General features: G+C 60.3%; 1 protein-coding gene across 1 annotated transcript in view; it reads left to right on the top strand.

The window, feature by feature from the left end:
* LOC134433229 (E3 ubiquitin-protein ligase HUWE1-like) overlaps positions 1-16,984 on the top strand; it is a 98,609-nt gene that overhangs the window by 21,984 nt on the left and 59,641 nt on the right. Inside the window, 11 exon segments of the mRNA XM_063182098.1 lie at positions 953-1,075; positions 2,153-2,384; positions 5,524-5,751; positions 6,776-6,898; positions 7,788-7,883; positions 8,593-8,862; positions 11,774-11,926; positions 13,143-13,270; positions 13,360-13,441; positions 14,484-14,660; positions 16,401-16,527. Of these exon segments, the coding sequence (XP_063038168.1) occupies positions 953-1,075; positions 2,153-2,384; positions 5,524-5,751; positions 6,776-6,898; positions 7,788-7,883; positions 8,593-8,862; positions 11,774-11,926; positions 13,143-13,270; positions 13,360-13,441; positions 14,484-14,660; positions 16,401-16,527 (1,739 nt within the window).

Genomic DNA, 16,984 nt, shown 5'->3' with positions numbered 1-16,984 from the left:
TGGGATGGGATGAGATGGAATGGGAACAGGAACTGGGATGGGATGAGATGGGATGGGAACAGGAATTGGGATGGGATGAGATGGGATGGGAACAGGAACTGGGATGGGATGAGATGGGAACAGGAATTGGGGTGGGAATGGGATGGGCACGGCCTCGGCGCTGACCCGGCTGCTGACCAAGGGGCTGAGCTGGCAACCGCCCCCCTACACCCCAACACCACGGTTCCGGGCAGTGACCATGAGGACTGGGATGGGAATGGGAACGGGAACTGGGATGGGAATGGGAATAGGAACGGGATTGGGAGCAGGAGAGAGAGAGGAAATGGGAGTGAGGATAGGAATTGGAGCAGGGATGGAAACAGGAGGGGGAGTGGGAATGGGATTGGGAATAGGGGAGGGAATGGGAACAGAAACAAGGATAGGTATGGGAATGGGAATAGGGCGGGGGTGAGGCTGGAACAGGAGGAGCTGGGAGTTGGAAATGGGACAGGGTGCAGGAGAAGGTTGAGGTTGGGAGTGGGGTGGGCTTGGAAAGAGGAGGGGCTGGGATTACAGGGACAGGGATGGGAAGGACAAGGACAGGAATAAGGGTGGGTCTGCCACCTCCAGGGGTGGAGCTTGGGCAGTGCCCGTGGCTGGTGCTGTGGTCAGTACCTGTACCTGGTGCTGTGGTCAGTACCTGTACCTGGTGCTGTGGGCAGTACCCATGGCCCTGCTGGTGCCGTGGTCAGTGCCCATGGCCATGCCCAGTGCTGTGGGCAGTACCCGTGGCCATGCCCGGTGCTGTGGGCAAGTACCCGTGGCCATGCCCGGTGCTGTGGGCAGTACCCGTGGCCATGCCCGGTGCTGTGGTCAGTGCCCATGGCCGTGCTTGGTGCCGTGGTCAGTGCCTGTGGTCAGTGGCCGTGCCCAGTGCCATGCCCAGCACTGACCCCCACCCTGTGCCCCCCAGGCTGACGTTCTTCATCTGCTCGGTGGGGTTCACGTCGCCCATGCTGTTCGACGAGCGCAAGTTCCCCTATCACCTCATGCTGCAGAAATTCCTCTGCTCCGGTGGCCACAACGCCCTCTTCGAGTGAGCTGGACACTGTGTGGACACTGGACCATGGACTCCAGACACTTGCCAGACACTGACTGGACGCTGGACACTGACCATGGACTCCAGACACTGCCCAGACACTGACTGGACGCTGACCATGGACCTCAGACACTGACCATGGACTCCAGACACTGCCCAGACACTGACCACACCCTGGACATTGACTGGACGCTGGACACTGACCACACACTGGACACTGACCACACACTGACCGGACACTGGACACTGACTGCACGCTGACCATGGACCTCAGACACTGACCATGGACACAGGACATTGATTATGGGTGCTGACTGGACACTGACCAGTGCTCCTGGACATTGGACACTGACCATGGATACTGAACAATGATCATGGACATTGACTGGACACTGACCAGTGCTCCTGGACACTGACCGTGGATACTGAACAATGATCATGGACATTGACTGGACACTGACCAGTGCTCCTGGACACTGGACACTGACCATGGATACTGAACAATGATCATGGACACTGACTGGACACTGGACACTGACCATGGATACTGAACAATGATCATGGACATTGACTGGACACTGACCAGTGCTCCTGGACACTGGACACTGACCATGGATGCTGAACAATGATCATGGACATTGACTGGACACTGACCAGTGCTCCTGGACACTGGACACTGACCATGGATACTGAACAATGATCATGGACATTGACTGGACACTGACCAGTGCTCCTGGACACTGACCATGGATACTGAACAATGATCATGGACACTGACCACTGCTCCTGGACATTGGACACTGACCACAGACACAGACTAATTCTCCTGGACCCTGACCCTGACCCTGGACACTGACCCCTCCAACTCCTGTGGGTGGGGGGACACTCCCAACACCCCAAATCCCTTTTTTCCCCCCAGGACCTTTAACTGGTCACTTCCATGACCTCGGGATCCCTCCCAACACCCCAAATTCCCCCCAGACCCTTTAACTGGTCACTCCCACGACCTTGGGGGTCCCTCCCATGACCTCAGGGTCCCTCCCAACACCCCAAATCCCTTTTTTTTCCCCCCAGGACCTTTAACTGGGCGCTGTCCATGGGGGGCAAGGTGCCTGTTGGGGAGGGTCTGGAGCACCCCGACCTGCCGGACGGCACCGGGGAGTTCCTGGACGCGTGGCTGATGCTGGTGGAGAAGATGGTGAACCCCAGCACGGTGCTGGAGTCCCCCCATGCCCTGCCTGCCAAGGCCCCCCACATGGACACCCGCCCCTTCAGCGCCCTGCGCTTCCTCGTGGTCACCCAGAAGGTGGGCAGGGGGAAAAATGGGGTTTGGGGAGGGGGAAATGGGGTTTGGGGAGGGGGAAATGGGGTTTGGGGAGGGGGAAATGGGGTTTGGGGCAGGGGGAAATGGGGTTTGGGGAGGGGGAAATGGGGTTTGGGGAGGGGGAAATGGGGTTTGGGGGGAGGAAATGGGGTTTGGGGAGGGGGGAAATGGGGTTTGGGGAGGGGGAAATGGGGTTTGGGGAGGGGGAAATGGGGTTTGGGGCAGGGGAAAATGGGGTTTGGGGAGGGGAAATGGGGTTTGGGTGGGGGAAATGGGGTTTGGGGGGAGGAAATGGGGTTTGGGGCAGGGGAAAATGGGGTTTGGGGAGGGGGAAATGGGGTTTGGGTGGGGGAAATGGGGTTTGGGGGAGGAAATGGGGTTTGGGGAGGGGGAAATGGGGTTTGGGGCAGGGGAAAATGGGGTTTGGGGAGGGGAAATGGGGTTTTGGGGGAGTGAAATGGGTTTGTAGGGGGAAATGGGGTTTGGGGAGGGGGAAATGGGGTTTGGGGGAGGAAATGGGGTTTGGGGGGAGGAAATGGGGTTCCGGGGGGAAAAAGTGGGTGAGAAGGGGGAAATGGGGTTTGCGGGGGAATTTGGATGTGCCAGCAAATGGGGTTTGAGGCAGGGGAAAATGGGGTTTGAGGGGGCAAACTGCTTTTCTCCTTCCCACCAAAACCCACGTCCCACCGTATCCCCTCCGTGTCCCCACCTTGTCCTTGTCCTCGACATGTCCCCACCGTTTCCCACCTTCTCTCCACCATGTCCCCACTGTGTCCCCTCCATGTCCCTGCGTGTCTCCACTGTGTCCTCACCTTCTCCTTGCCGTGTCCCCACCATGTGCCCACCATGTGCCCACCATTTCCCACCGTGTCTCCACCATGTCCCCACCTTCTCCCCACCATGTCCCCGTGTCTCCTCTATGTCTGTGCCTGTCCCCACCATTTCCCCGTTATGTCCCCACCTTCTCCCTGCCATGTCCCCACCATGCTCCCCCATGTCCACATCATGTCCCCCACCTTCTCCTGCCATGTTCCCACCGTGTCCCCACCATATCCCCATGTCCCCCCCATGTCCCTGCCTGTCCCCACCATGTTCCCGCTGTGTCCCCACCATGTCCCCACCTTCTCCCTGCCATGTCCCCGTGTCCCCTCTATGTCTGTGCCTCTCCCCACCTTCTCCCCACCATGTCTCCACCTGCTTCCTGCCATGTCCCCACCATGTCCCCGTGTCCCCTCTATGTCTGTTCCTGTCCCCACCATGTCCCCACCTTCTCCCCACGATGTCCCCACCTGCTCCCTGCCATGTCCCCACCCTGTCCCCACCTCCCTGCCATGTCCACATCATGTCCCCCACCTTCTCTCTGCCATGTCCCCACCGTGTCCCCACTGTATCCCATCATGTCCCCGCCGTGTCCCCACCATATCCCCATGTCCCCTCCATGTCCCTGCCTGTCCCCACCATGTCCCCGTTGTGTCCCCACCTTCTCCCTGCCATGTCCCCACCATGTCCCCGTGTTCCCTCTATGTCTGTGCCTGTCCCCACCATGTCCCTGCCTGTCCCCACCATGTCCCCACCGTGTCCCTGCCATGTCCCCACCATGTCCCCACCTTCTCCCCATGATGTCTCCACCTGCTCCCTGCCATGTCCCCACCATGTCCCCACCTCCCTGCCATGTCCCCAACGTGTCCCCACCTTCTCTCTGCCATATCCCCGCCTTGTCCCCACTATATCCCACCATGTCCCCACCATGTCCCCACGTCCCCTCCATGTCCCTGCCTGTCCCCACGTCCCCTCCATGTCCCCGCTGTGTCCCCACCATGTCCCCACCTTCTCCCTGCCATGTCCCCACCATGTCTCCACCTTCTCCCCACGATGTCCCCACCTGCTCCCTGCCATGTCCCCACCATGTCCCCACCTTCTCTCTGCTGTGTCCCCACCATGTCCCCACTATATCCCACCATGTCCCCACATCCCCTCCATGTCCCTGCCTGTCCCCACCATATCCCCATGTCCCCTCCATGTCCCCTCCATGTCCCTGCCTGTCCCCACCGTGTCCCTGCCATGTCCCCACCATGTCCCCACCATGTCCCCGTGTTCCCTCTATGTCTGTGCCTGTCCCCACCATGTCCCCACCTTCTCCCCACGATGTCCCCACCTGCTCCCTGCCATGTCCCCACCATGTCCCCACTGTATCCCATCATGTCCCCGCCGTGTCCCCACCATATCCCCATGTCCCTGCCTGTCCCCACCATGTTCCCGCTGTGTCCCCACCGTGTCCCTGCCATGTCCCCGTGTTCCTACCATATCCCCACCATGTCCCCACCTTCTCCCTGCCATGTCCCCACCGTGTCCCCACCTTCTCCCTGCCATGTCCCCACCGTGTCCCCACCGTGTCCCTGCCATGTCCCCACCGTGTCCCTGCCATGTCCCCACCATGTCCCCACCTTCTCCCTGCCATGTCCCCACCATGGCCCCACCTTCTCCCTGCCATGTCCCCACCATGTCCCCACCATGTCCCCGTGTCCCCTCTATGTCTGTGCCTGTCCCCACCATGTCCCCACCTGCTCCCTGCCATGTCCCCAACGTGTCCCCACCTTCTCTCTGCCGTATCCCCACCATGTCCCCGCTGTGTCCCTGCCATGTCCCCACCATGTCTCCACCTGCTTCCTGCCATGTCCCCACCATGTCCCCACCATGTCCCCTCTATGTCTGTACCTGTCCCCACCATGTCCCCACCTTCTCCCTGCCATGTCCCCACCTGCTCCCTGCCATGTCCCCACCGTGTCCCCACTATATCCCATCATGTCCCCGCCGTGTCCCCACCATATCCCCATGTCCCCTCTATGTCTGTGCCTGTCCCCACCATGTCCCCACGATGTCCCCACCTGCTCCCTGCCATGTCCCCACCCTGTCCCCACCTTCTCTCTGCCGTATCCCCACCATGTCCCCACCATGTCCCCGTGTCCCCTCTATGTCTGTGCCTGTCCCCACCATGTCCCCACTATATCCCATCATGTCCCCACCGTGTCCCCAGCGTGTCCCCACCTTCTCTCTGCTGTATCCCCACCATGTCCCCACTATATCCCACCATGTCCCCACGGTGTCCCCGCTGTGTCCCCAGGCCGCGTTCGCCTGCATCAAGCAGCTGTGGCAGCGGCGGCCGCTGAAGGTGTACGGGGGCCGCATGGCCGAGTCCATGCTGGCCATCCTGTGCCACATCCTGCGCGCGGAGCCGCTGCTGCGCGAGCGCCTGGGCCGCGAGCGAGAGGGACCCGCGCCCGACGAGCCCGGGGGCGACGAGGGGGGAGCCCGCAGGGAGCCCCACGTCAACCAGCAGCAGCTGCAGCAGGTGTGGGGATGGGGGAAAATGGGTGGGAGGGGGGAAAATGGGGGTGGGATGGGGAAAAATGGGGGTGGGAGGGGGGAAAATGGGGGTGGGATGGGAGAAATGGGGGTGGGAGGGGGGAAAGTGGGAGGTGAGAGGGGAGAAATGGGGGTGGGATGGGGGAAAATGGGAGGTGGGAGGGGGAAAATGGGGGTGGGATGGAGAGAAATGGGAGGTGGGAGGGGGGAAAATGGGGGTGGGAGGGGGAAACATGGGGGTGGGAGGGGAAAAATGGGAGGTGGGATGGGGAGAAATGGGGGTGGGAGGGGGCAAAATGGGGGTGGGAGAGGAGAAATGGGGGTGGGAGGGCGGAAAATGGGAGTGGGAGGGGAGAAATGGGGGTGGGATGGGGAAAAATGGGAGGTGGGAGGGGGAAAATGGGGATAGGAGGCTGAAAACTGAAGGTTGGGACCAAAAAATGGGAGGTGGGATGGAGAATTGGGGGTGAGAGCTCAAAAACTGAAGGATGGGAGGTCAAAAACTGAGGGATGGGACAAAAATATGGGGGGTAGGAGGTGTTGAAAAATGGGGGGTGGGAGGCTGAAAACTAAAGGGTGGGATGGAAAAATGGGGGGTGGGATGGAGAAATGGGGGTGGGATGGAGAAATGGGGGGTGGGAGGGAAAAAACGGATGGGGCAAAAAACTGGGGGAGTAGGAAGTTGAGAAATGGGGGGGTGGGAGGGAAAAATGAGGGGTAGGAGGCTGAAAACTGAGGGATGAGACAAAAAAAAATGGGAGGTGGGATGGAGAAATGGGGGTAGGAGGAAACAAATGGGGATGGGAGGGAAAAAAATGGGGGTGGGAGCTCAAAAACTGAAGGATGGCATGGAAAAAACTGAGACATGGGATAAAAAAATGGGGGGTGGAAGGGAAAAATGGGAGGTGGGAAGTCGCACCAAATCCTCCTCAAACCCCTCCTTGTGCCCCTCAAACCCTTCCTCATGCTCCCAAATCCCCCCTGACCCCTCTGTGTGCCCCCCCCCCCAGCTGATGGACATGGGTTTCTCACGGGAGCACGCCATGGAGGCCCTGCTCAACACCAACACCATGGAGCAGGCCACGGAGTACCTGCTCACCCACCCACCCCCACTCATGGGGGGCTCTGCACGGGTCAGTGGGGCTGGGGGGGCACAACAGGGGGAGGGAAAATGGGGGGATTTGGGGGGGCTCTTGTAGTGGGGAAAGGGAAATAGGGAGGATTTGGGGCGATCAGGGAGGGGTTTGGGGGAGTCCTGCAGTGGGGGAAGGGGAAATAAGGAGGACTTGGGGGGGGGGTTTGGGAGGGATCCTGAGGGGTTTTGGGGGGGTCTTCATTGGTTTATGGGGGTTCCTTGTGGGTTTTGGGATGTTTTGGGGGTGGGGTCCTTGGGGATTTTGGGGTTGTTTGGGTGGTTTTTGGAGGTCTTGATGGTTTTTTTGGGGTGCTTTGGGTGGTTTTTGGGCTGCTTTGAGGAGGTTCCTGGTGGATTTTGGGGTGGTTGTTTGGGTGGTTTTTGGGATTCCTGGTGGGTTTTGGGGTGCTTTGGGTGGTTTTTGGGATTCCTGGTGGGTTTTGGGGTGCTTTGGGTGGTTTTTGGGATTCCTGGTGGGTTTTGGGATGCTTTGGGTGGTTTTTGGGGCTCCTGGTGGGTTTTGGGATGGTTTGGGTGGTTTTTGGGATTCCTGGTGGGTTTTGGGGTGCTTTGGGTGGTTTTTGGGATTCCTGGTGGGTTTTGGGATGCTTTGGGTGGTTTTTGGGGCTCCTGGTGGGTTTTGGGATGGTTTGGGTGGTTTTTGGGATTCCTGGTGGGTTTTGGGATGGTTTGGGTGGTTTTTGGGATTCCTGGTGGGTTTTGGGATGGTTTGGGTGATTTTTGGGATTCCTGGTGGGTTTTGGGATGGTTTGGGTGGTTTTTGGGAGTTCCTGGTAGATTTTTGGGTGGTTTGGGTGGTTTTTGGGGCTCCTGGTGGTTTTTGGGGTGCTCTTGGGGTCCCCGCAGCCCCTGACGCTGCCCCCCAGGACCTGAGCATGTCAGAGGAGGATCAGATGATGAGAGCCATCGCCATGTCCCTGGGCCAGGACATCCCCATGGAGCAGCGCGCCGAGTCCCCAGAGGTGGGACCCCCAAAATCCCCATTTCCTGTCCCTAAAACCCCATTTCCTGTCCCTAAAACCCATTTCCTGTCCCAAAAAACCCATTTCCTGTCCCCAAACCTCCATTTCCCCTCCCTAAAACCCCATTTCCTGCCCCAAAAACCCCATTTCCTGTCCCTAAAACCCTATTTCTCTGCCTCAAACCCCCATTTCTCTCCATTTCCTTGCCCCAAACCCCCATTTCTCTGCCCCAAACCCCATTTCTCTCCTCAAACCCCATTTCCCTGCCCCATACCCCCATTTCTCCACCATTTCCCTGCCCCAAACCCCATTTCCCTTTGCCAAACCCCATTTCTCCTCCATTTCCCTTTGCCAAACCCCATTTCCTTTGCCAAACCCCATTTCTCTGCCCCAAACCCCCATTTCTCCTCCATTTCCTTGCCCCAAACCCCCATTTCTCTGCCCCAAACCCCCATTTCTCCCCTCAAACCCCATTTCCCTGCCCCAAACCCCATTTCCCTTTGCCAAACCCCATTTCTCCTCCATTTCCCTGCCCCAAACCCCCATTTCTCTGCCCCCAACCCCATTTCTCTCCTCAAACCCCATTTCCCTGCCCAAACCCCCATTTCTCCCCCATTTCCCTGCCCCAAACCCCCTTTCTCCCCCATTTCCCTGCCCCAAACCCCCTTTCTCCCCCTTTCTCCCCCTCCTCACCCCATTTCCCCCTCAGGAGGCCGCGTGCCGCAAGGAGGAGGAGGAGCGGCGGGCACGGGAGCGGCAGGAGGAGGAGGAGGCCAAGTGCCTGGAGAAGTTCGAGGGGGCCGAGCCGCTGGAGGCGGCCGAGCTCGGCGCCTTCACGGACTCGATGCTGCCGGGCTGCTCTCAGCTGCTGGACGAGCTGCCCGACACCGTGTACCGCGTGTGCGACCTGCTGATGACGGCCGTGCGCCGCAACGGCCCGGCCTACCGCGACAGCGTGCTCAAACAGGTGGTGCAGCAGGTATGGAGCCCTGAACCCAGCCTAAATCTGCCCTAAATCCACCCTGAACCAGCCCCAAATCCATCCTGAGCCAGCCCTGACACCCCTAAACCCACCCTGAACCAACCCTGAGACCCTGACCCCAATGGTGGCCATGTGCTGCAATGGCCCGGCCTACCGGGACAGCATGCTCAAACAGGTGGTGCAGCAGGTATGGAAGCCCTGAACCCAGCCAAAATCTGCCCTAAACCCACCCTAAACCTGCCCCAAATCCATCCTGAGCCAGCCCTGACACCCCTAAACCCACCCTGAACCAGCCCTGAGACCCCTAAACCTGTCCCAAACCCACCCTGAGACCCCTGACCCCAATGGTGGCTGTGTGCCGCATTGGCCTGGCCTACCAAGACAGCGTGCTCAAACAGGTGGTGCAGCAGGTATGGAGCTTTAAACCCAGCTTAAACCCATCCTGAACCTGTCCCAAACCCACCAAGGCCCCCAAACCCACCCCGAGGCCCCCAAACACGCTCCAAGATCCCTGACCCCAGTGATGGCCATGTGCCGTAATGGCCCGGCCTACTGGGACAGTGTGCTCAAACAGGTGGTGCAGCAGGTATGGAGCCCTGAACCCAGCCTAAAACCAACCTAAACCCATCCTGAACCAACCCTGAGACCCCTAAACCCACCCTGAACCAGCCCTGAGATCCCTAAACCTGTCCCAAGCCCACCCTGAGACCCCTGACCCCAGTGGTGGCTGTGTGCCGCAATGGCCTGGCCTACCAAGACAGCGTGCTCAGGCAGGTGGTGCAGCAGGTATGGAGCCCTGAACCCAGCTTAAACCTGCCCTAAACCTGCCCTAGACCTACCCTGAACCAGCCCTGAGATCCCTACACCCATCCTGAACCAGCCCCGAGACCCCCAAACCCACCCTGAGACCCCTGACCCCAATGGTGGCTGTTGCGCCACAATGGCCCGGCCTGCTGGGACTCAGTGCTCGTACAGGTGGTGCAGCAGGTATGGAGCCCTAAATCCAGCTTAAACCTGTCCCAAACCCACCCTGAACCACCTCTGAGACCCTTAAACCCACCCTGAACCAGCCCTGAGACACCTAAACCTGTCCCAAACCCACCTGAGACCCCTGACCCCAATGATGGCTGTGTGCCGTAATGGCCCGGCCTACCGGGACAGCGTGCTCAAACAGGTGGTGCAGCAGGTATGGAGCTCTGAACCCAGCCTAAACCTGCCCTAAATCCACCCTGAGACCCCCAAACCCACCCTGAGCTAGCCATGAGACCCCTAAACCCACCCTGAGATCCCTGACCCAAATCATGGCTGTGCGCTGCAACGGCCCGGCCTGCTGGGACAGCATGCTCAAGCAGGTGGTGCAGCAGATATGGAGCCCTAAACCCAGCTTAAACCCGCCCTAAACCCACCTTGAACCAACCCTGAGACCTCTAAACCACCCTGAACCAGCCCTGAGACCCCTGAACTTGTGCCAAACCTACCCCAAGACCCCTAAACCTGCCCTGAGACCCCCTGAACCCCCAGGTGTGCCGGGTGCCCCCCTGAACCCCACTGACCACACTGGACTGCACTGACCTGAACCCTGCTGACTGCCCTGAACGTTACTGACCCTCTGCACCCTGCTGACCCCCACTGACCACTCAGCTCCCCCAGGTGTGGGAGCTCCTGATCGAGGCAGCTGTGCCCCCCCTGAACCTGGCTGACCCTTGACCCCCACTGACCACCACTGACCCCTGAGCCCCACTGACCATCCTGGCCCTTATTTGACCCACTGATCTCCATTGACCCCCCTGACCCCCAGGTGTGGGAGGTGGCCATTGTCCTGATCAAGGTGGCCATGCCCCACTGACTCCAGTGACCCCATAACCCCACTTGACCACCTTGTTTCCCCACTGCTCCCTGACCTCCAGTGACCCCTGACCCCACTGACCCCCAGGTGTAGGAGGCAGCCGATGTCCTGATCAAGGCGGCCGTGCCCTACTGACCCCTGAACCCTACTGACCACCCTGGCCCTTACTGACCCACTGACCACTGATCTCTCAGGTGTGGGAGGTGGCTGTTGTCCTGATCAAGGTGGCTGTGCCCCACTGACCCCCCTGACCCCACTGACCACCAACTCACAGGAGTGGGACGCAGCCAATGTCCTGATCAAAGTGGCTGTGCCCCACTGACCTGTGACTCCCAGTGATCACCTTGATCCCCACTTCTCCCTGACCCCTACTGCCCCCTGACCCCACTGACCCCCAGTGACCACTGACCCTGCTGACCCTGCTGACCACTGACCCACTGACCACTGATCTCTCAGGTGTGGGAGGTGGCCGTTGTCCTGATCAAGGTGGCCGTGCCCCACTGATTCCCTGACCCCACTGACCACTGACTCACAGGAGTGGGACGCAGCCAATGTCCTGATCAAAGTGGCTGTGCCCCACTGATCCCTGAGCCCCAGTGACCCCATAACCCCACTGACCACCCTGATCCCCACTACCCACTGACCACTGCTGCCCCCTGACCCCACTGACCACTTGGTCCCCCCAGGTATGGGAAGCAGCCGATGTCCTGATCAAGGGTGGCCGTGCCCCACTGACCTGTGACCCCCAGTGATCACCTTGATCCCCACTGCCCCCTGACCCCACTGACCCCCAGTGACCACTGACCCTGACCCTGCTGACCACTGACCCTGCTGACCACTGACCCACTGACCACTCGTCCCCCCAGGTGTGGGAAGCAGCCGATGTCCTGATCAAGGTGGCCGTGCCCCACTGACCTGTGACCCCCAATGATCACCTTGATCCCCAATGCCCCCTGACCCCACTGACCCCCAGTGACCACTGACCCTGCTGACCCCACTGACCCCTGACCCTGCTGACCACTGACCCACTGACCACTGACCCACTGACCCCTCGTCCCCCAGGTGTGGGAGGCAGCCGATGTCCTGATCAAGGCGGCCGTGCCGCTGACCACCAGCGACACCAAGACGGTGTCGGAGTGGATCAGCCAAATGGCCACCCTGCCCCAGGCCTCCAACCTGGCCACGCGCATCCTGCTGCTCACCCTGCTCTTCGAGGTACCTCCAAACCCGGGGGAGACCCCAAAACCTGGGGGAGTGATTACAAAACCTCTGGGGGGGTTAACCCCAAAACCTGGGGGCAGTGACCACAGAATCTGGGGAATGACCACAAAACCTGGGGGAGTGACCCCAAAACCTGGGGGAGTGATCACAAAAGCTGGGGGGGGTTAACCCCAAAACCTGGGGGCAGTGACCACAGAATGTGGGGAATGGCCACAAAACTTGGGGTGAACCCAAAACCTGGGGGAGTGACCCCAAAACCCAGGGGAGTGACCACAGAACCTGGGGCAGTGACCACAGAATGTGGGGAATGGCCACAAAACTTGGGGTGAACCCAAAACCCAGGGGAGTGACCACAGAACCTGGGGGAATGACCACAAAGTCTGGGGGAGTGACCACAGAATGTGGGGGAATGGCCACAAAACTTGGGGCGAACCCAAAACCTTGGGGGGCCACCATACCTGAGGGGACCCCACAACCTGGGGAATGACCCCAAAAAGCTGTGAGGGGGGAACCTAAAGCCTGGGAGGACTCCAGAACCTGGGGAGTGACCCCAAAACCTGAGGAGTGACCCCAAAACCTGGGGAGGCACCCCAAAACTTGGGGGGAACACCCCTGGGTCCCTGGGCCTCACATCCCTCACAAAACTGCCAGGTGCTTTCCAGAGGTGGCTCATTTTCCATAAATCCTGAGGTTTGGGGTCGTTTTGGGGTGCTTTGAGGGTGTTTTGGGGGTGATTGGAATGGTTTGTGGGGTGCTGATATTTTTGGGGTGCCCCAGGAGGTGAAGCTGCCCTGTGGCCCCTTGGGAGGGTTCAGTTGTGTGCTGGTTTCTGTGGATATTTTGGGGCAGTTTCTGGGTATTTTGGTCGGGATTTTGGGGTGTTTTGTTGGATATTTTGGGGTGCTCCAGGAGCTGAAGCTGCCCTGTGCTGCCATGGTGGGGTCCAGCGGTGTGCTGGTTTCTGTGGATATTTTGGGGCAGTTTCTGGGTATTTTTGGTCGGGATTTTGGGGGTGTTTTGTTGGATATTTTGGGGTGCTGACGTTTTTGGGGTGCCCCAGGAGCTGAAGCTGCCCTGTGGCCCCTTGGGAGGGTTCAGCGGTGTGCTGGTTTCTGTGGATATTTTGGGGCAGTTTCTGGGTATTTTGGTCGGGATTTTGGGGGTGTTTCGGTGGATATTTTGGGGTGCTGACGTTTTTGGGGTGCCCCAGGAGCTGAAGCTGCCCTGTGCCCGCGTGGTGGAGTCCAGCTGCGTGCTGGACGTGCTGATCAAGCTGCTGGAGGTGGTGCAGCCCTGCCTGCAGGCTGCCAAGGAGCACAAGGAGGTGCAGACCCCCAAGTAAGGAGTGACCCCTTGCAGACCCCCCAGAACCCCCCCCAAAACCCCCCTGGGATGCTCTCACAACTCTTCTGCCCCCCCAAAAAAAGGTGGATCACCCCTGTGCTGCTGCTGATTGATTTCTATGAGAAGACGGCTGTGTCCTCCAAGCGCCGCGCGCAGATGAACAAGGTGGGAGGGCTGGGGGGAATCTGGGGGGTCCTGAGGGGAATTTGGGGGGTCCTGGGGGAATTTGGGGGGTCCTGAGGGGTTTGGGGGGGCTGGAAGGGGACATGGGGAGCTCCTGGGGACACACGGTGGGGCTGGGAGGGGAGTGGAGCAGCCAGGGTGACACAGGGGGTGGCACACAGAGCCCTTGGGGACACAGGGGGTGATACAGGGGGTGACACCCAGAGTCCTGGGGGACACAGGGGGTGACACCCAGAGTCCTGGGGGACACAGGGGGTGACACCCAGAGCCCTTGGGGACACAGGGGGTGACACACAGAGCCCTTGGGGACACAGGGGGTGACACCCAGAGCCCTTGGGGACACAGGGGATGGCACACAGAGTCCTGGGGGACACAGGGGGGTGACACCCAGAGCCCTTGGGGACACAGGGGGTGACACACAGAGCCCTTGGGGACACAGGGGGTGACACCCAGAGCCCTTGGGGACACAGGGGATGGCACACAGAGCCCTTGGGGACACAGGGGGTGACACAGGGGGTGACACCCAGAGCCCTGGGGGACACAGGGGGTGACACACAGAGCCCTGGGGAAGACCCTTGGGGTTCTGGGGCACACACAGGGGGTGACACTCAGAGTTTTGGAGACATGGGGTCACACACAGGGTCCTGGGGGACACAGGGGGTGACACACAGGGTCCTGAGGAGGAGCCTTGTGGCCCTGGGGGACACAGGGGGTGACACTGGATGACACGCAGGGTCCTGGGGAGGGGCCTTGGAGTTCTGGGGGACACAGGGGGTGACACAGGGGTGACAAAAAGGGTCCTGGGGGACACAGGGAGTGGCACAGAAGGTCCTGGGTGACACAGGAAGAGATGTGAAGGGTCTCTGGTGACACACAGAGTCCTGAGGGATAGACGATGTCCCTGTGATGGGGACAATGACCTCACACCCCCACCACACCCAGCACTACCCTGAGCAAGGTTTGGGGGGCACATGAGGGGCTCCAAACCACTGACCCCCCCCCCACTCCCCGTGTCCCCCCCCAGTACCTGCAGGCCACTGGGAACAACTGGCGCTGGTTTGACGACCGCTCCGGCCGCTGGTGCAGCTACAGCGCCAGCAACAACAGCACCATCGACGCGGCCTGGAGAGCCGGGGAGCCCAGCGTGCGCTTCACGGCCGGCAGGCGGCGCTACACCGTGCAGTTCACCACCATGGTGCAGGTGAGGGGCTGGGGGGCATGGGGACAGGGGCTGGGGGCAACCAGCGCATGGGGACACAGACCCAGGGCTTGGGGACACGGCCCTGGCATCAGCTAGGGTATGGGGACATAGGCCAGGGTCATGGGGACACACCACTACACCGTGCAGTTCACCACCATGGTGCAGGTGAGGGGCTGGGGACAGGGGCTGGGGGCAACCAGGCCATGGGGACACAGCCCCAGGGCTTGGGGACATTGCCCAGAGTTCAGGGACGCAGCCCCAGGGTCATGGGGACACACCACTACACCGTGCAGTTCACCACCATGGTGCAGGTGAGGGGCTGGGGACAGACTGGGGGGCATGGGGACATGGGCTGGGGTCAGCCAGGGCATGGGGACACAGCCCCAGGGCTTGGGGACATTGCCCAGAGTTCAGGGACGCAGCCCCAGGGTCATGGGGACACCACTGCACCGTGCAGTTCACCACCATGGTGCAGGTGAGGGGCTGGGGACAGGGGCTGGGGGCAACCAGAGCATGGGGACACAGCCCCAGGGCTTGGGGACATTGTCCAGAGTTCAGGGACACAGGCCCCAGGGCTTAGGGACACGGCCCTGGCATCAGCTAGGGTATGGGGACATAGGCCAGGGCATGGGGACACAGCCCTAGGGCTTGGGGACATTGTCCAGAGTTCAGGGACGCAGCCCCAGGGTCATGGGGACACAGCACTACACCGTGCAGTTCACCACCATGGTGCAGGTGAGGGGCTGGGGACACGGCCCTGGGGCATGGGGACAGGGGCTGGGGTCAGCCAGGGTATGGGGACACAGCCCCAGGGCTTGGGGACATTGACCAGAGTTCAGGGACGCAGCCCCAGGGCTTGGGGACACACCACTACACCGTGCAGTTCACCACCGTGGTGCAGGTGAGGGGCTGGGGACAGGGGCTGGGGGCAACCAGGGCATGGGGACACAGCCCCAGAGCTTGGGGACATAGGCCAGGGCATGGGGACACAGCCCCAGGGCTTGGGGACACGGCCCTGGCATCAGCCAGGGTATGGGGACATAGGCCAGGGTCATGGGGACACAGCCCTTGTTGCCCAATTGATAGATGACACAAAACTCAGATAAGTTTTGTGGGTGCTTTATTAAGGGCCCGGGGAGCTTGGGGGACTCACGTCCCAAAGTCCGAGCCCCCAAATTCACGTATGGGTGCTTCCCTCTTATACATGTAATTCACAACAAAGTCTCCAAGAAACAGTTCCCCGTTCCCCTTGCCTGGTCACAGACCCCTTGTGATACATTCCTTGGTTCACACACAAGATCATTAATCCTCTGCTTATCTTATTCTAAGAGCATTGTATGCTGCCTCCAGACAGGTTATTCTTACTTTCCTGCACTAGTCTAATTATTTATTAAATCCCTAAGACTACCTGCTAGGTTACACACAAAACCCAACACACACTTTCAACGGCTACAAAACTACTTTTTAACAAACCAGTTCACACACAACTCACTATAATTAAATATTTTGCTAAATTTCATTTCTTTTCCAACACCCTGGGGCACGGGGACTCATCCTGGACACAGCCCAGGGTCACCCAGGGCAAGGGGACACTCCCCTAAGGGCAGGGGACAGACCCCTGGTGCCACCCAGCCCCAGGGGAACACAGCCCCAGTGTCACCCACTGCAGGGGACACCCTGCTGGTGTCACCCCATGGGGAGGAGCCCCGGTGTCACCCCTGTCACCCCCGGTGTCCCCAGGTGAACGAGGAGACCGGGAACCGGCGCCCGGTGATGCTGACGCTGCTGAGACCCCCCCGGGCCGGGAAGGGCCGTGACGAGGGGGGGGCCGAGGACCCCGAGGGGAAGGGCAAGGACGAGACCCCCGGTATGGGGCTGGGAGGGGGCAGAGGGGGGTTCTGAGGGGTCACGGGGGCGTCTGAGGGGTTTTGGGGGGGCAAGGAGGTTATGGGGGCATTGCAGGGGTTTTGGGGGGTCTGAGGGTTTAGGGAGGGCAAGGAGGTTATGGGAGCATCAGAGAGGTTTTAGGAGGTCTGAGAGGTGATGGGGAGGGGTCTGAGGGGTTTAGGGGGGTGTCTGAGGGGTTTTGGGGAAGCCTGAGGGGTTTTTGGGGGGGCAAGGAGGTTATGGGGGCATTGGAGGGGTTTTGGGGGTCTGAGGGGTTTAGGGGGGTGTCTGAGGGGTTTTGGGGGGGCAAGGAGGTTATGGGGGCATTGGAGGGGTTTTGGGGGTCTGAGCGGTGATGGGGGAGGGGTCTGAGGGGTTTAGGGGGGTGTCTGAGGGGTTTTGGGAAGCCTGAGGGGTTTTGGGGGGGCAAGGAGGTT

This window comes from Melospiza melodia, unplaced genomic scaffold, assembly GCF_035770615.1.
Source record: "Melospiza melodia melodia isolate bMelMel2 unplaced genomic scaffold, bMelMel2.pri scaffold_149, whole genome shotgun sequence".
Taxonomy (NCBI): Eukaryota; Metazoa; Chordata; class Aves; order Passeriformes; family Passerellidae; genus Melospiza; species Melospiza melodia.
The sequence above is the reverse complement of the archived record's forward strand: the minus strand, read 5'-3'. Positions and strand labels throughout refer to the sequence as shown.